Source organism: Halichoerus grypus, chromosome 10 (genome assembly GCF_964656455.1).
Source record: "Halichoerus grypus chromosome 10, mHalGry1.hap1.1, whole genome shotgun sequence".
Lineage (NCBI taxonomy): Eukaryota > Metazoa > Chordata > Mammalia > Carnivora > Phocidae > Halichoerus > Halichoerus grypus.
Window position 1 is genome coordinate 29177270 of NC_135721.1, and position 17252 is coordinate 29194521.

The window sequence follows — 17252 nt, forward strand, 5'->3', positions numbered from 1 at the left end:
ATTTTATTGGGTGTCTGCCCAGAAACAGAGTTACTAGATTTCATCTGTTCACTTCCGTAGATTCATCCAAATGGTTCTCCAACATGTTTGAATAAATTTGCATTCTCACTGGCTAGGGGGTGAGCCTTCTGATTAGTTCCACATTTTGTCAACCTGCATAATTTTTTACCTCTAATAAAAAGTCCACTGAAGAAACCCATAGACCAATCTCACTTAGGAATATGCATGCTGAAGTTCTAAATAAAATATTAGCAACTGGAAAACTGATTTATAAAAGACAGAATAACACATTATGACCAAGTAGGTTTTATTCCAAGGAGACAAGAATGGCTTAATGTCAGCAGCTCCACAAACAATCTAGCTAGTCACCAGATTAAAGGACAGTAACACCCAAACACATCAAACGAAGCTGAAAAGGCATTTGACAAAATTCAGCAGCTATTTCTAGTAAAATCTCTTGGTAAAACAGGAAAGAATTTATTTAAATAAGATTATTTACCAAATAGCAACATAAATACTCAAAATAGCTAAATATGCAAACTATTTCAATTAAAATCAATAGCACACAGAGATGCCTGCTATCACCATTATCACTTAACACTATAATGGAGTTTCTAGACAATAAAGATTCTAGAGAAGAAAAGAATTTTTCAAACACTGGAAAAAAAGTTATTTTTGTGATTATGTGAGTTTGAGTGTCATTACCTTTGTGACTGTCATCATTATATTTCTAAAAATCCCAAGAGACTGTAGTGAAAACTTCTGGAATTAATGAGAAAATTTAGTAAGTATATATAATAAATGTGTTGTATTCAAGGTAAGCACACACACACACACAAAAGTAAGCTTTTTATTTATAATAAGCCTTTAGAAATGGAAATGGAAAAAAATCCATTCTCAATAATGACCAAAAGACTAAGAAACAAGACTACATTTAGTAAAAAAAAAAAAAAAAAAAAAAAAAAAAAAGACACAGGACTTAAGTGAAGAGAAGTCTCAAATCTCAATCTTACTAATGATATAGACAGGATCTGAGCAAACAGAAAATGATACAATTTTGTTAGTTCTTAGAAGACAATATCATATGTCAAATTTCCCAAAATTAATCTTTACATTTAATGCAGTTTCAACCACTAATTGGATAAAATGATCACAAACTTCAAATGCCTGATAATAACCAAGAAAGGTAGTAAAAAGAACAGTAGTTCAGGAGTGTGGGGTGACACAAAGCTCTGCCTGACCATTTTATAAAGCCCTTGTATGCAAACACAGAGTCACTGTAATTAAATGCATGATATTGCCATATATAGAGTACTATAAGCAGAGTATATTGAGAAATCTCATTATATATGAAAAATTAATATATGACAAAGTTGGTATTTTGTTTCATTGGAAAAAGATAATTTGATAAGAAGTGTTGGAACAATTGGCAACCCACTCAGAAGAAAGTAAAGTTGGATCCATAGCTTGCATTCTATACAAAAACAAATTCCAAATGTAAAGAGTAAAGACAAATGTGAAAAAAACACTAACAATAAAAACCAAGAATAAAATGCATAAGCCATTCTAGGAGACTACACATGCCACCCAGGGGTGAAGGCCTTAATACAGAATACTTTGAAATTTTTATATATTTATAAATGTCCATATTTTATAAAATAATATACTTGAGTATATACTAATATAAAATTTTGAATGGGAAAAGGTATTATAAATATGGTAAACAAATTACAGTTTGGAGAAAATTTGCAAATAATATGATGAAGTGTTTACATATAATGTAGAAAGAGCACTTACAATTTTTTTTAAAAAGACAGTGCACATATGGGCAAAATATTAATAAAAATGAAGTGAATGAAAAATAAAAATAACTAAAAACTTACAATGTGAATAAAAAGATACAAATAATGCAATTCACCTTATGAGCGAAATCCAAATGGCTAAGTTTTCTATGGAAAAAGTACTTATTACTATTAGTGGTCAATAGACAACTTACAAGAGTTAGGAAAACTGTTTGCAACCAAGAGTAGAAAGGCTTAATATATATGTGTAATATACAAAAACCTCCTATGAACTAGTTAAATAAATAAATAAAAAGGCAAACACAACAGAAAGATATAAACGTAAAGCTATAAATAAAAATATGAATATTTGTGGTAGAATTCTAAGATGGCCCCCGTGATCTTCGCTCCTGGTGTTTACTCCCATGATAACACCACATTTACCAAGCAAAGGGAGTTTGTGGAAGTTATTTAAGGTTACTAACCAATAGACCTTAACATACAGAAATTATCTGGGTGGGCCTACTCTAGGCACACGAGCCCTTTGAAAAGCAAGAGAGTTTTCTCTGGCTGATAGCAGAAGAGAAAACACAGTCAAGTATGAGAAGGATCTGATGAATCCTTGCTAACTTTGAAGATGGCAGGGGTGGGCGGTAGCGTTACATACAAGGACTGGAGAGTAACCTCTCAAAGCTGAGAAGAACTTCTGGCTAACAGCCAGCAAGGAAACAGAGACCTCCATCCTACAACCGTCCTACAATTGTAAGGTTTGAAATTCTGCCAACAACACGAATGAGCCTGGAAGTGAATTCTTCCCCCAGATCCTTTAGTTAAGAGCCCAGCCTGGCACACACTTTATCGGACACTAAACAGAGAGCACAGTCAAGGCCACTTCAAGTTCTAACCCACATAACTATGAAATAATAAACGGGTATTGTTTTAAGCTGCTAAATTTGTGGTAATTTGTTATACAGCAACAGAAAACGAATACCAAAGGTAATTTAATTATGAGTGAAATCCAAATAACCAAAGAACATATGAAAAGTTATGCAGATTTACAGTAATCAGGAAAATGAAAAAAAAATAATATGGAGAAATCACTGTACACACCACCAGTCTTTTTTCTTCTCATTTTTTTTTTAATGCTACAAAAGCTATTGCTTGTGGGTATAAAAAGGGCATTTTTATACTGTACATTTATTGATGAAAATATAAATTGTTCCAGCCTTTTTGGGAAACAATCTGTCAATACTTATTAAAAAATTTTAAATCTACATCTCTCTCAACCCAGCAATCCTATTGCAGGGACTCTATTCCGTAGGAGTGAAACCATCATGGTCATGAATATGTGCACAGGCACAATTACCAAAATAGTGAAAATCTGGTAGTAAATGCCCACTGATTATGGAAGAAGTTTAAGACATCATCATCAGAGTATTCATCATTAAAAAGAATGAAATAGCAGCTATAAGATAGACTTGAAGGAATTTCTATCACATATTGTTGGGTGAGAAAAGATGCAGAGGACAAGTATTATCTCATTTATTTAAAGCAAACAGACCCACCAAAAAATCTTTTTATTCGTGTGTGTATATTAAGGAATTTAAAAGAAATCTATGTATGTATAGGCTTATAAGTTGCTCAAAATATACATTAAATTTTAAAAGCAAGTTGCAGAGAACATGTAGAATAAGACAAAACTCCACGCAGTATTTGTGTACACATACTTGTATGAAGAAGAATAGAGACATATGTAACGCTATTACTACACGGGGGGTGGGAGTGAAATGGTATGGTGGGATGTGATGAGTTCTGCTATTATGTGTCTTCATTACTTATTGCTCTTTTCTGTTGCTCTTTTTTTCGTTTTTATTTATTTAGGTAATCTCTAGAGCCAACATAAGTCTCAAACTTACGACCCCAAGATCAAGAGTAGCATGCTCTTCCAACTGAGCCAGCCAGGCCCCACCTTGTGTTGCTTGTATTACTTTTTATGTCTGAGAAACAACATCTCCTTTCCCTTTATTTATCCTTAGCACTTACCACTTAATATTCTGTATTTTTTACCTGTATTATTTGTTGTTTTCCCCAACTGGAATGTAAGCCACATCAGGTAAACGATTTTGTCTGTTTGCTGATGAACGCCAGCGCCTAGAATGGCCGGGCACATAGCAGTCACTCAAATATTGAGGAAAGTAGTATTTTATGTATAACTTCTTCTTTAGGGCTACTCTTGATGTTCATTTTAACCTTGTTTCTCCTAAATACCTGATATTCTAGAAGTTATCAGGAGTGTGAGAGAATTACGTGACAGGAAGTATGAATGCAGGGAGTGAGTAATAATTATTTGTTGGATGTTTATTACTGCCCAACATTTTATCAGGTGTTTTGTATCTATTATCTCAAATCAATCTATCAGGTAGATTTATCATCTCCTTTTCACAGATGAGAAAACAACTCACAAGAGTTAGCTTGACTACAGTTTCACTGACAATAAATGTCCTGTGTCCAGGCCAAAATCCTGTTCCTTCCTTTGTGCTGTACTGATCTTAAAAGAATATTTTAATAATTAAAAAAGAGATAATAGTTCTTACATAAGGATTTAACATTGAGATTTAATTTAATATTTCACACTCACACAATTCACTTCTCTGTTGATGATTCTATTAGTAAGTCATTTGATTGTTATATATAAATTGTCTGTCTCTAAACTTGACTCTTTTACTCCTGAAGCAGTTAAGCTCTGCAGCTCAAGGCCGCACGCCACTTGGACCCTGGTAGAGCGGTAGCAGTAAACCGAGACAACACAAGCTCTTCCGGGGCGACTTAATAAACATTTAGATAATTACCATCAAATGATCTGGACAAAAAGCAGCCCTGAAAACATCCTGAGGGATTTGTCCTAGATTCTCCCAATTCAAGGCAAGCTCCCCAGAGGAATGCCTTTCTTGACAATCTTCTGCTGGAACTTCCTACTTCTTTGGAAAAAAACAAAACCCCAGCCAGTTAGGAACAGCAGGACCATCTGAGGGTCACAAGGCAAGAGTGGTGGACCTGGCCTGGGCCCGAGACAGTCCTGGCAGGTCGAGGTTCCAGACTGCAGCAGCGGCCCCAGAGGGGAGCAGAGGTCAGTGGGGTGGTGCTGCGGAGGTGAGGGAAAGAAGGGGCCCCATAACAGGGTTCAGACATGCCTCATCTTCCCCCACATGCTTTGCTCAATTCCAGTGCAGGCAGGACTGGAAGTGTGCAGCAGCGGGAGGGTGGTGCCTTTGGCATTCTGTTGCCACCTTCCAGGTGAGGTCCGAATTCCCCCCTAGTTAGGGTGCAGACCTCCATCTTGGGATCAGCTTCACAGATCGAAATACATTTGCGATTGGCTAGGGACTGGCGGAGAGGACCTTTTTTTTTGTCTTTGAAGAACTGGATAGATTCAGAGTTTTGAAAATGTGCTGATTACTCACCCAACAAATAGTTATTGAGTACGTTTTGTATGGTAAGGCACCAGGAGAGGTGCTAAGGGGACTATAAGAAAAACAAGTGAGGAGCTTACAGACACTGAAGCAAACAAAGATCATTAACTGTTTTTAGTTCATTAGGTAACAGTGAGTGATACTTAAAGTCTGAGTTGAGGATGGGGTATAATGAAGGCGTTCATAGTAAGACTCATCACTACCTGCTGCCCATACTACAAAAAAAATCCACAAGATTTTGAAATACATAAAATAAACTTATCACATCTTCCTTGCTAGTCTTTGCACTTCCAAAATAATTTTTAAAAATCACACAAAATTTGTGTTTATCTGCAGAGGCAAGCTGTATGTAACTTGCGTACATCAAGGACACAAAACCGCATGGATCTCTAACCTTCGATTTCAAAAGTAAAATCATTTCTGCCTCCAGAAAGCAATGATGTTCCTAAGGAGAAAAAACAATCTGCTTGCAAGGTTTATTTTTTTTTAAATTGGAATCATTAGACGTGTATTCCGCGTATTGTAGGATATGAGAAATAGGAGCTTATTGTCTTGCTTGTTTAAAAAGCTGACCAGAATGAGTAAAAGAAAGCCTGAATATTTTAGAGCTGGTAGAAAGCCTTTCTTCTGACCCTGAGATCTACAAGGAAACCGAACAGGTACTATTTCACTGAAAAACAAAGTTTCCATTTAAATGAATTAAGTGGTATTTTAGCTGATTCAAAACTCGTGAATGGCAACTGGCAGAATCTAACCTTAACGCTGATAGCTCTGAGGGGACATTGCTAATTAACATTTTTTACATGCTATACATGTTAATTTTAACATATATGAAATACGGAAGTCTCCATGTTGACCTGCAAACTATGTACAAACATAGTGCTTTTCCAGGCAGTCACAATATGGAGACATTTACCACTTGTCTACATAGCAGTTGAGTACTATATCAGGAGTGTTACTCATAAATGACTGTCAAGAGATGTGAGACCAATGAATTTTTTTTCTAAAATACACAATGAATGAAATTATTCCAACAGGATATTCAGAAATACATGGGCTCAAAAGTCTGTAGAAAAATATGCAAATATATATATATATATTTTAAAGATTTTATTTATTCGAGAGAGAGAGACACAGCAAGAGAGGGAACACAAGCACGGCAAATGGGAGAGGGAGAAGCAGGATTCCCGCTGAGCAGGGAGCCCGATGCGGGGCTTGATCCCAGGACCCTGGGATCATGACCTGAGCCGAAGGCAGACGCTTAACGACTGAGCCACCCAGGCGCCCCTGCAAATATATTTTTAAGTGCTTTTAAAAGCATAGTCAAAATCATTCAAAACAGAATTCATCCTATAAAAATAATTCTCCAATCTTTTCGTGAGATTATCACTTGGCCACATGAGAACATTCTTACATGTCTGGTCTTCATTCTGACATATGCAAATGGTACAACATACCTGGGCCTATGTTAATACGGCTTCCTAAAATATCATAGAAACTATGTTGTCTGATACTTTACCAGGGGGCTCTAGGATAACTTTTGATGTAAAAATCTTTAATTTAGGTAACAAGGACCAATGACAAGCCAGAATTGGAACCATTCACTTTTGTAGGTCAAAAGATCTCAGAGGTCATTGTTCCAGGCCATTTAAAGAGAAAGAAGGACAATGGGTGGTGGGTCCAGATTGCAGAGATATCTGGCGGCTTTTCCTTCTTGGTATGGTGCTTTTTTCCCCACACTCTCACCCAAATTAGCCAGAACCCAAAGTAAACTTTCTGATGAGATTTCTTTTGCTCTAACGTAAGTTAATCTTGTTTATTTATGAAAAATTACTGCCTTGGTCCCACTTCCATCAGGAAGTAGCCAGGTATCAGTATCCTTTAACATTTCGGCACATCTAAGTCACAAGTTGCTTGTTTTTACAACTCCTACTTAACATAAAATTTTGCTTTCTGGGGTGCCTGAGTGGCTCAGTCGGTTAAGTGTCCGACTTGATTTTGGCTCAGGTCATGATCTCAGGGCCGGGAGATCAAGCCCCAAGTCCTCCGTGCTCAGCAGGGAGTCTGCTTGAGATTCTTTCCCTCTGCCCCTCCCCCACTCTCTCTCTCAAATAAATCCTTAAAAAATCTTTGCTTTCCATGCAGGTTTTTTTTTTATTTTTTTAATTAAAGAAAGTTTTTCAGGTTGGGAAATTTCATTTGTGAATGATGGGTTTCCCTTACCATTACCCTTAATTTGATGATGTTATTATATGAGGTAATTCAAAAATATCTTTGGTTTGAGGTTGGAGATTGGGAAGCTGGTATATATACTGGATCTTAAGAGAGCACAGAAAATTTTGGCACATGAATTAAGAATACTAATTCTAGTACTCCAAGTGTATTTAACAGATGTTTTACTGTGGGTTCTCCTTTACATTACTGGATTAATTCTCTCTCTCTTAAAGAGGAACACAGGAAAAGTCAATGTGGAGTTAGCATCTGGACCAGCCTTCAATGTAAGGTGAATGGCTAAATCATCAAGGACAAGAAAATTTTCTACAAAACAGGCCCTTCCTGGTAGCAGGATATTGCAGATTTTGTTCACTCAAATAGATCCTTCAAGTCTGACTGAGGCCACCATTACCTTTAGTCTAATTAAACAGGATTAAGAAAGGGCTTAGGGTTGTAGGAGCTAAGTGAAACAAAGTGAGTCATTTTCTGTATGGTGGGTTTTGAATTGTTTGGTTTTGTAAGTATATAAAATATACTAAATTAAAAATTGTGTTCCAGAAAATATGGATTTCAATTTTCAGACCTGCAGGTCAGTGCTTACCCATAAAACTGGAGTGTCCTGATCATTGTAAGCAACAGGTGTAACTAAGAAGTAACAAGTGGAGGGATGCTTCATGGTTACAGTGATTGGGTTAAATAGTGCTGCTAGATTCCTAAGTGTTCCTGGTGACTACCCTAGGTGCCAGAACAGCTCTGGGATGGTCTTGGGAAATCCAATGCAGGTCAGAATACCACTCTGGGGTACCCCAGAGTGTCCATCAATCCATGTAAAAACATTTAGCATCCTCCTGACCTTCTGAACCGGATTACTCTAAAATAACTCCAGCAAATGTCTCAGTTCTCATTAAAAGGGACAAAAGGGATATTTCTGACACTACTGAAAAATGTGTCCATGACAAAGGATATAACACTCATTACTACAGAAGCATACAGAACATCAAAGAACAGCAGATAGTTTCAAGGACACTCTTAGATTCCACATAACATTATGGCTTCAGATTGGAACAAAGAGATTGTGAATTGTGGGCAGAGAAAGCCTTTGAAAAATAATGTTGATTTGAAAAAGCAAGGGGAAGGGGAAGGCTTATGTTTGTTAAATAGCCAAACAAAAAATAAAAACACATTTTAATTTTTAAAAAATATGTAACTGAACACTTGAAAAAATACGCATGTGTCCCTGAAAGTATCACTGACCCAATCTTATGGAGTATTTTATTTAATTTTACTGGCTTTCCAAAGGTTCAAACTCTATAATGATAAATTTCTCTACCTTCCTCACAATCAATAATTAAGACTGGTCCATTCCTTTGGACTCACATCTACTTTGTCTTACACCCCTTTTATTTCTCTGCATGCCTCTCCTACCCACCCCCCCACCAAAAACACAAAATCAAGATGTATTATTTTAACTGCAAATCCACTAGATTCCAAAATATTTCAATTCATGAGACACCTATAGCACATTATCTATATTTGTACTTTATTTAAAAACAAATAATACACTTAGAGCCACCAAAAAAGATATCTTAATTAGCTTATCCATACCCTGAATTTACAAAAGAAACTTCTTGCACCACAAAAATTAGCATTTGGATTAATTTACATTAATTAATATAACTGAATTTAAAAATACCTGAAGATCAAACAATCTGGTCCAGGGCTCACCAGTTGGGGGGTGGGGAATTGGGTGAGTGGAGAAAAGGAGTTACTTAGGAAACTGAACTGATGATGCCCTGAAGTCAGCTCTAGTAAACTGAAGTTAAGAAGACATAAAGTAACCAGTAGATTTCAGGATTACAAAGAAGTGGTTCCTCCTAAAAACAGATATTAGATCATATAGTTGGAATGGGTGTGGGGGATATCTCTTAATTTGGATTGAAAAAAAGTGTGTGGAGAGGGGGGTTGTATTTGTTTCTCACAAGAGGCAAACTTCAGCCAAACAATGAGAAGAAAGTAGGGCGGGAGGTATGTGGTAGACTGAAGGCTTTCTGACTGCTGATAATACCGAATTTAGCAGATCTGTACCAGTCAACTAAAATACCATTCTCTGAGACATTATCAGAAAGGAGCTAACAACCAGGGAAAAATCATTCTACTTTAACAAGGCACTCACTGGTTCACAGCCTGTTAAAAATCCAGGCAGACATTAAAGTTAATCTAAATTAAAATGAACTTTCTAATTTGCATCAGAGGGATGACAAGCATGTGGTCCCAGTTAAATAAAATCTAAGCTTGACTAGCAAAGATGCAGAAAATTCTGACCCCTAAGTACCACTTTAGGAATACTGCTAGAATAAACAAGTGGAATCTAGGGATCTCTGTTTGGCCTAAATTTGTTTTTTTTGTTTTTTTTTTTCAGATTAAGAACAAAAACAAAAATGGAACAAAAGCAAAAACAAAACTGATGCAATCCGGTAAATACTTTGTCAATCTGGTGTCCCTGACACTGACATGGAGGTCCAGCTGGATGATGGATATGGCCAATTAAAAAACTTTCAGTGCTGAAAGTAAAAATGATTAAAATCATTTACCAATGGCCTGGCCTTTGTTTTTAAAGATGGACATGTTTTCTGGACCTTCCCTTAAAAGAAACTTCTGGAATTGATACATTTCACAAAAATATACATATAATTTTTTTCAGCTACTACTTTTGTACAACCTGAATCCCAGTGTCAAACACAAAGTACTACAATTATATAAATAACTACACAAATAACATAGTAACAAAGGCAACTTCTAAGTAAATAAAAGTAATGATTATGTACTTAATAGCCTTGAAATAGTCAAAGAATAAAGTAAGCTGAAAAAAACTGTACTTAGAGCTCTTTTTCCATGTAAATTCAGTAACAGTTTGGCTCTTGGCTGAAAATATCACAGACATATACTAACCAGAGATTAACTATATCCACTCACTATCAACCTTGATGATAAATTTTAAGCAGTTCTTTCAAAAGAAAACCGAAACTCTTAAGTCTTTCAATCTGATTTGTGACATCTTAGTTCAATATAACTTAAATGACAAAGCCTGAGAAAAGCACCAACATAGATTTTTAAATTGCATCCAATCATCATTTTCAGATGTCAAAGATTTGCTTTAGTTAAAATGGCAGCAATGACAAAGAGGTAGATATGAAAGATGTCATTTAAACACTATTCTTAGGTGGTATTTTAACTAGTTCAGGTGTTTAATCTAAAAATAATTTTTACTAGTTGAATCTTCATCACATAAGAATTTCATGACATGCTCTTGTGTAGGAGGGAAATATATGAAGTCCTAAAAAAGAGGGCCTTTAAAAATCACATTTTTAAAAAATTAATTTACTTAGCCAACATTTAAGAGAGCCCATCATTTTGGTGAACCAATAATTTCTCCTTTTACCTGAACTTGACTATAGTGAAAGAATAGTTATTTTTCCTCTCTATTGAAATTTCTAGGAATTCACATTCAAAACCCTTGGAAATACATGTGGTGCTCAGAAGAGCAGAAAGACAACGCATGAAATGTCCCCTGAAATCCTAGAAGTTGAGCAGATACATTGAAGACATTGATGGTCACAAATCAGGACCGTCACAGATTGGCAAGCAAACACACACACACACACACACACACACACACACACTCTCTCTCTCTCTCTCTCTCTCTCTCTCTCTCTCTCTCTCATAGCCCCCACCCCCCACCCCCCCAACTCAATCCTCATCCTCACTGTAAGGCTGCATTTGTATTTTATTTTAAAGGCACCTCTCATTCTCTAGCTATTGTCTTCTTGATGGTATCTGTTTTGTTAAAAATCCTGAATGTTCAATGGAAATAGTTCAGTACTGAGAATGGAATATTTTTCAATTCACATTTGAATAGCCAGGTTTTCTTACATTCAGATTTTAATAAACTAGAATGACAGTCTTTAAAACAAGCATGCTAGCCTCTAATGAATATAATATATACAGTAATTTAAACATTTAGAACTATATATTATACTGCAAAAGCAAACAGCACAACACTCATCATACTCATCATTACCTGCGGTGTACACTACCTCTAAAAACAAAAATACAAAACAGTAAAATGCACCTATGGTTTATATATATATATATATATATATATATATATACACACACACACACACACATACATATATATGTATATATATATAGTCTATATATTATATATATTCTTACAATATATATAATATATATTTATAAAATATACATACATTTTAGACATTTTCAAATAAATCTTTATCATTATCTCCAAAAGAAATTTATAGCAAGAATACTGAAGGAATGAAAGTCAGATAAACAAAAAATTTTTCACAAAGTTCATTATCAGTGATGCAGCATAATTTCCCCCCTTTTAGTCATAACTAAAATGATTATAAAAGCTAAATACTTTGCATAACTAATTATCTGTTTAATGGCAAAAATTGCTAAACTTGTTCAATAGAAAAATACTGAAGGTCATTATATCACTTATGTTAAATATCTGTCTAGGGTTCGAGTAGCAAATGAGCTCCATATGACATCTGGGTTTTGAGAAGGGTGCTGCAAGCTCCCAGAGATGTATCCACAGCATATGAAAATAGGGCAGGGGACCCACATCTCCTGCTGATTTTCATACTATCCCAATATATTTCATCCAAAATATTTACAAACCAAGCACTATGAAAGCATTTCAATGACTGTTTGAATCTTGAATTTGTTCATATTGTGGATGTTCATTAAATTTTCTGTAGGCTGGGGGGGGAAATCAGACACATGTCTATGCTTCTATCTGGTTGGAAGACAGCTTTGGCTCATTTCTGGGCTGAGATCACACAGTGCTAGTGGAGAAAAATCTCTGTTTCTGTGTACAGTTTCCAATGGCACGCACTGGCTTGCTAAAGAACTTTCAACAGTTCCAACATTTGCACTACAGTCTACCTTTCTCATGGTCATTTTCCACTCACTAACAGAAAAATTTCAACCATGAGGTATAAAATGCAGGGGAAGAGAATGTCTTGGTTTTGACAATTTCAGTGGCATAAGTAAAGCAGGCACTGAAGACCTTGAGAGGTAATTAAAGCAGTAACTGGTAGAACAATAGCTTAATCTGTCATAAATATGCCAAGTAAGGGCACCTGACTGGAATTTTCCAGTATCCCTCTATAAATGTTAGGTCAGCAACACCATTTTTTCACTCATTGAAGAACCAAAAGAGGAATGCACCAAACAAAATGTGGAATTCTGTATCTGCATGGGAATAATATAAATGTTCACCTGGTAGCTCAAGTCCAGGTCAATTCATTTGATTATACAAAGGAGTCCCTTGAGCCCACTGTTAACCAAAGCACAGATGAAATGAAAAGGTAGCTGAGTCAAAATATTAAAGCATATCTGTCTATCAATCAGGCAAACCGAGCACACATCTTTAAAGAAAATCTGCCTGTATACTTCAGAACTCGAGAGGCAGGAAACAGAAATTTTAAAGAAAAATTGTCAATTACTATCCATATCACCACCAGAATACGTTTTCAAGGAGTAGATATACATATCATCAGAGGTGTCATTGTTATGACAATGGACTATGTGGGGAGAGGAATGTAGTAATTTTATTAAAAGATTAAAATATTTGTGGATATGTATTTTTAAAATCTGAGAACTATCATACATACATTTTGCTGAAACGTTGGGCATTAGTAATTTATTTCTAATTTCTACATTGGTCTCTGACATTTGGGGCAAACAAGAGAGTGTGAAGACAGGTGAGACAGTTGTAGGGATGAGGTCTATACATTAGGTCCAAAGAGTGGGGTCATGGGAATACCAAGAGCTGGCCACATGTGGGTCATAGGCTAGGTGAGCTCAGGGAAGCCTGGTCCTTTATGACAGTTTTCCCCAGAAACGATATTGATACACTGTCTATTAAAACATGCTGTGTATTCCAATTAAAGAATGGAGGAGGGGTAGGGGCAGGGAAAGAGAAAGAGAACTCTTTAGCCAAGGTTATGCACTGAACTCTTCCATCCAGATTTCCAGGGGGCTCCCATTCTTGGATATATTAATGGAGGACTTCTGGGGTACAAAATAGTTGGCTTTACTGCAAAAGCAGGTACCTGACATTAACCAAACCCTTTGGGCTGTTAAAACGTAATAATTATAAACTGTTTTGGTAGATGTCAGATAATTTGAATGTGAGAGACAAAGAAAGAACAAGAGGTCATCTGAAGCATGGTATGTGGGTTGTGACAAATGAGTACTCACAGATAACTTCCGTCTTTTCAAACCACTGAAAGGTAAGATTTCATTGATATGAGATAACCACTCTGATACTATAAATATCACATGAATAAAGTGAATTTTTAAAATTAACAGAAATTATTATAAAGATATGCCCTGCTTGCCCTTAAAAATAAACAGAATCTCAAACCTGAATAAGTTAAATCCTTTAGTAAAAGCAGACTCTATCAACTATTCATTATGGTGACTCTTTTTGACAGCTAAACTTTACAATGGTACCAAATCTATTTTCAAAAATGTAATACAATATAGAAATCTGCTTACAAACTAAATATTTGTTTAGTATTTCTGAATAATAATATATTTAACATATTATTGCATTTCCTTTTTTTTCCCCCTTAATAGGTAAAACACTTTGCCAGGTGCTTTATGTGCACAGATGAAAGGAGAGCTAAATTAAAACTCATTTGAACACTGTCTGGTCATTATGCACATAGGGGCTAGTACAGCAGATGTGGTCAAGATTACTGTTTTGACTACCTAATGTGTTTAACAATATTTCTCAGGGGAGAACTAGGTCTAAATTTCTGTTCTTCCTCTACTCATTCCCAGTCATCAAGCTTTTTAATTATCCCTTATAGCATGCCCTATTTACTCAACAGGGACAAGCCAAACTTATGTTCGCTCAGGCCTGCCTAGCGAATTAGAACAACCTCAGAAATAAAAGCTCCTATTTGGGGGAAAATTTGAAACAGTTTTCAGGCTCACAGATTCAGCTGAGCTTGCAGCAACCTGAACAAACCTTAGTTTTAGAAAACAGTATACGAATTGCAAAACTATACTTTAACAAATGTTCTCTGTGCTCCTTCAGCAGAACAAAAGGGCAGGATAGGCTGATTCTTGCCCTGGTCTTCTGTATCTCTTTTGTGCAGTTGATTATTTATAAAGAGCTAGAAGGTGAAGATGATGCATTGTGTCATACAAAGACTTTAGCCAGGGCATCAGCCCCAGCACTGGCTATATAGCATTTGGATGGGTGGAAAGCTACATCATGAATGGATTCTTCAAACTTTTTCCGATGAGCTGTAAACTCTTGGATACACGTTTTACTTTCTAGGTTCCATAAACGTATTGAACAGTCATGACCTGCATCAAAAGAAAAGGAAAAAAAAGAAAAGAAATTGAAAGGAAACATTACATTAACATGAAACTAATAAGGATAAACAAATAATCCATAGTTGAGGTACTTACTCCCAGACATCAAGTACAAGCCATTAGGATCAACTGCTAGACTTGTAACAGCTTCTAGGTGGGCTACCATGGAGTGGATGAGTTTGCCTTTGGAAAAAAGAGATTGTTGCTTTTTATTAATGGCCTTCCTCACCCTGATCACACGCCAGCTCCCTTGTTACATGATTTCTCCAGTCACCCCTCTCTGTGGACCTACTGCCTCAATAGCTTTTCCCGTAACAGCTAAACAATGTGTCTCCCTCCCCATTCCAGCCACGGTAATGATGAAAAACAAAAGCTCAAATTTCAGATTATATTTTTGTCTTTCAAATAACAACATAAAAGTCAGTCATTTCTACACAAATATTCTTTTAAGTCATGTTCATTAACTAAGACTCAGACATTATTAATCAGCTACTTTGTATCCTTTAGCTATAGGCAAATTATATGGGTTGTGAGAACAGAAGAGACTTGAGACAAAGACAAAGGAACGGAGAGAAAACCTGGCCACAATTTTGGTGGAAACAACACATAGAAAGGGATTAAAATATTAAATTACTCATCACTCACAGCTAAGCAAAGTCAGCAAAAATCAATAGCAGATACTCAGGTAAATATGGCTGCTAATATGGAGTGTTTTTCTCCCAACACAGCTCCTCAGGATTTTCCTTTAGTGAAATGCAATTCAATAAAAAAATGGGAAAGCCCACATATCCTAATTCAAATCAATCAGGACCAGACAGTCAATATTATAATACAGAAAAGAGTAGTCCATGAAAAATTGACTCAAGTAAACCAAATGACTCAGGGTTTCCATCTCTAACACTAAGGCTATTCAAACACTGAACAATTTTAAACAAAATATAATGATTATATGTCTCTACTTCCAACATGTTTCTACTTTTCCCCAATATATTCACAGCAAGAGATCAGTTTTATTGCTATTTGAATGACCTTTTCATTGTGTCCGTAGTCATAACCTTGGCTAGTATCTGCTAGTATTAAATAAACCAAGATGATTCTATATGCTACCATGAAGACTAGTTCTTAGCAGATCTATACAGAATGAACAGAAACTGAGCTGGGAGAGTATCTGTTTTCATGCCTACTCCTGGACTATATTACCACTAAGAAACACCCAAATCAGGATACTTATGGTGGCGTTTGTTTGTGGGTTGTTTTTTTTTTTTGGTTTGGGGGGACTTTTTTGCTTTATCACTGATCACTTTGTAATAAACACTTACCTGTATTGTTATCATAGAATTTGATGTGCCTGTCTTCATGAGCAGTGATGCTGATGGGAAGAGTGGGATGGCTGATGACTCTATTTATTTGGCAGGAAGAGTTGGCTGCAAAAAAGAAAAAAAAAGAGCAATAAGTTAGTCAAAGCTACTATTTCTTCACACAAGAGAACTGAATACTCACCTAAGAGACTAAAAGAGTAAATGATGTGACTTTAATTTGTCTTTAGTTCATTTATTATGTGACTATTCATAATTTCAATGTTAGGAAAGAAGAACTGCTGAGCAATACCATACTGACAAATCTAGAGGTACGTACAAATGAGAATTTTCTTTTCCACCTAAAATCAATGGGTGCCTCCCAAGGCTTAGCCTAGGGTCACTAACACTTCTCATTCTCTGATGACTTGCGATACTTCTGCTGCTTTAATAAAGTTCCATCATTATTTACATGTAGACGATACCTAAATTTATTTTTTATTATGTTATGTTAATCACCATACATTACATCATTAGTTTTTGATGTAGTGTTCCATGATGCGTTGTTTGAGTATAACACCCAGTGCTCCATTCAGTACGTGCCCTCTTTAATACCCATCAACAGGCTACCCCATCCCTCCACCCCCTCCCCTCTAGAACTCTCAGTTTGTTTCTCAGAATCCATAGCCTCTCATGGTTCATCTCCCCCTCCGATTTCCCCCCTTCATTCTTCCCTTCCTGCTATCTTCTTCTTTTTTTTTTTTTTAACATATAATGTATTATTTGTTTCAGAGGTACAGGTCTGTGATTCAACAGTCTTACTCAATTCACAGTGATACCTAAATTTAAATCTCCACTCTTTCTAGATACAGAGCTCTTTGTCACATGTTTATCACCTGAAGACAAATATGACAAAGGGAGCTTCTGAGCTCTTTAATCTCTTCCTCATCATAATAGAAATGGTCATCGGGCCACATGGGTGGCTCAGTTGGTTAAGTATCCGACTCTTGATTTTGGCTCAGGTCATGATCTCAGGGTCGTGAGATCAAGCCCCGTGTCAGGCT

General features: G+C 36.0%; 1 protein-coding gene across 2 annotated transcripts in view; it reads right to left on the reverse strand.

The window, feature by feature from the left end:
* Positions 1 to 290: 290 nt before the first annotated feature.
* Positions 291 to 17252, reverse strand: part of STRN (striatin) — a 103884-nt gene continuing 86922 nt past the window's right edge. For both annotated transcript variants that reach the window (XM_078056184.1, XM_078056185.1), the window contains 3 exons: positions 16213 to 16317; positions 14990 to 15076; positions 291 to 14884 (listed from right to left, as the gene is read on the reverse strand). In XM_078056184.1, the coding sequence (XP_077912310.1) occupies positions 14715 to 14884; positions 14990 to 15076; positions 16213 to 16317 (362 nt within the window). In that variant the 3' untranslated portion in view covers positions 291 to 14714. The remainder of the gene's footprint in view (positions 14885 to 14989; positions 15077 to 16212; positions 16318 to 17252) is intronic.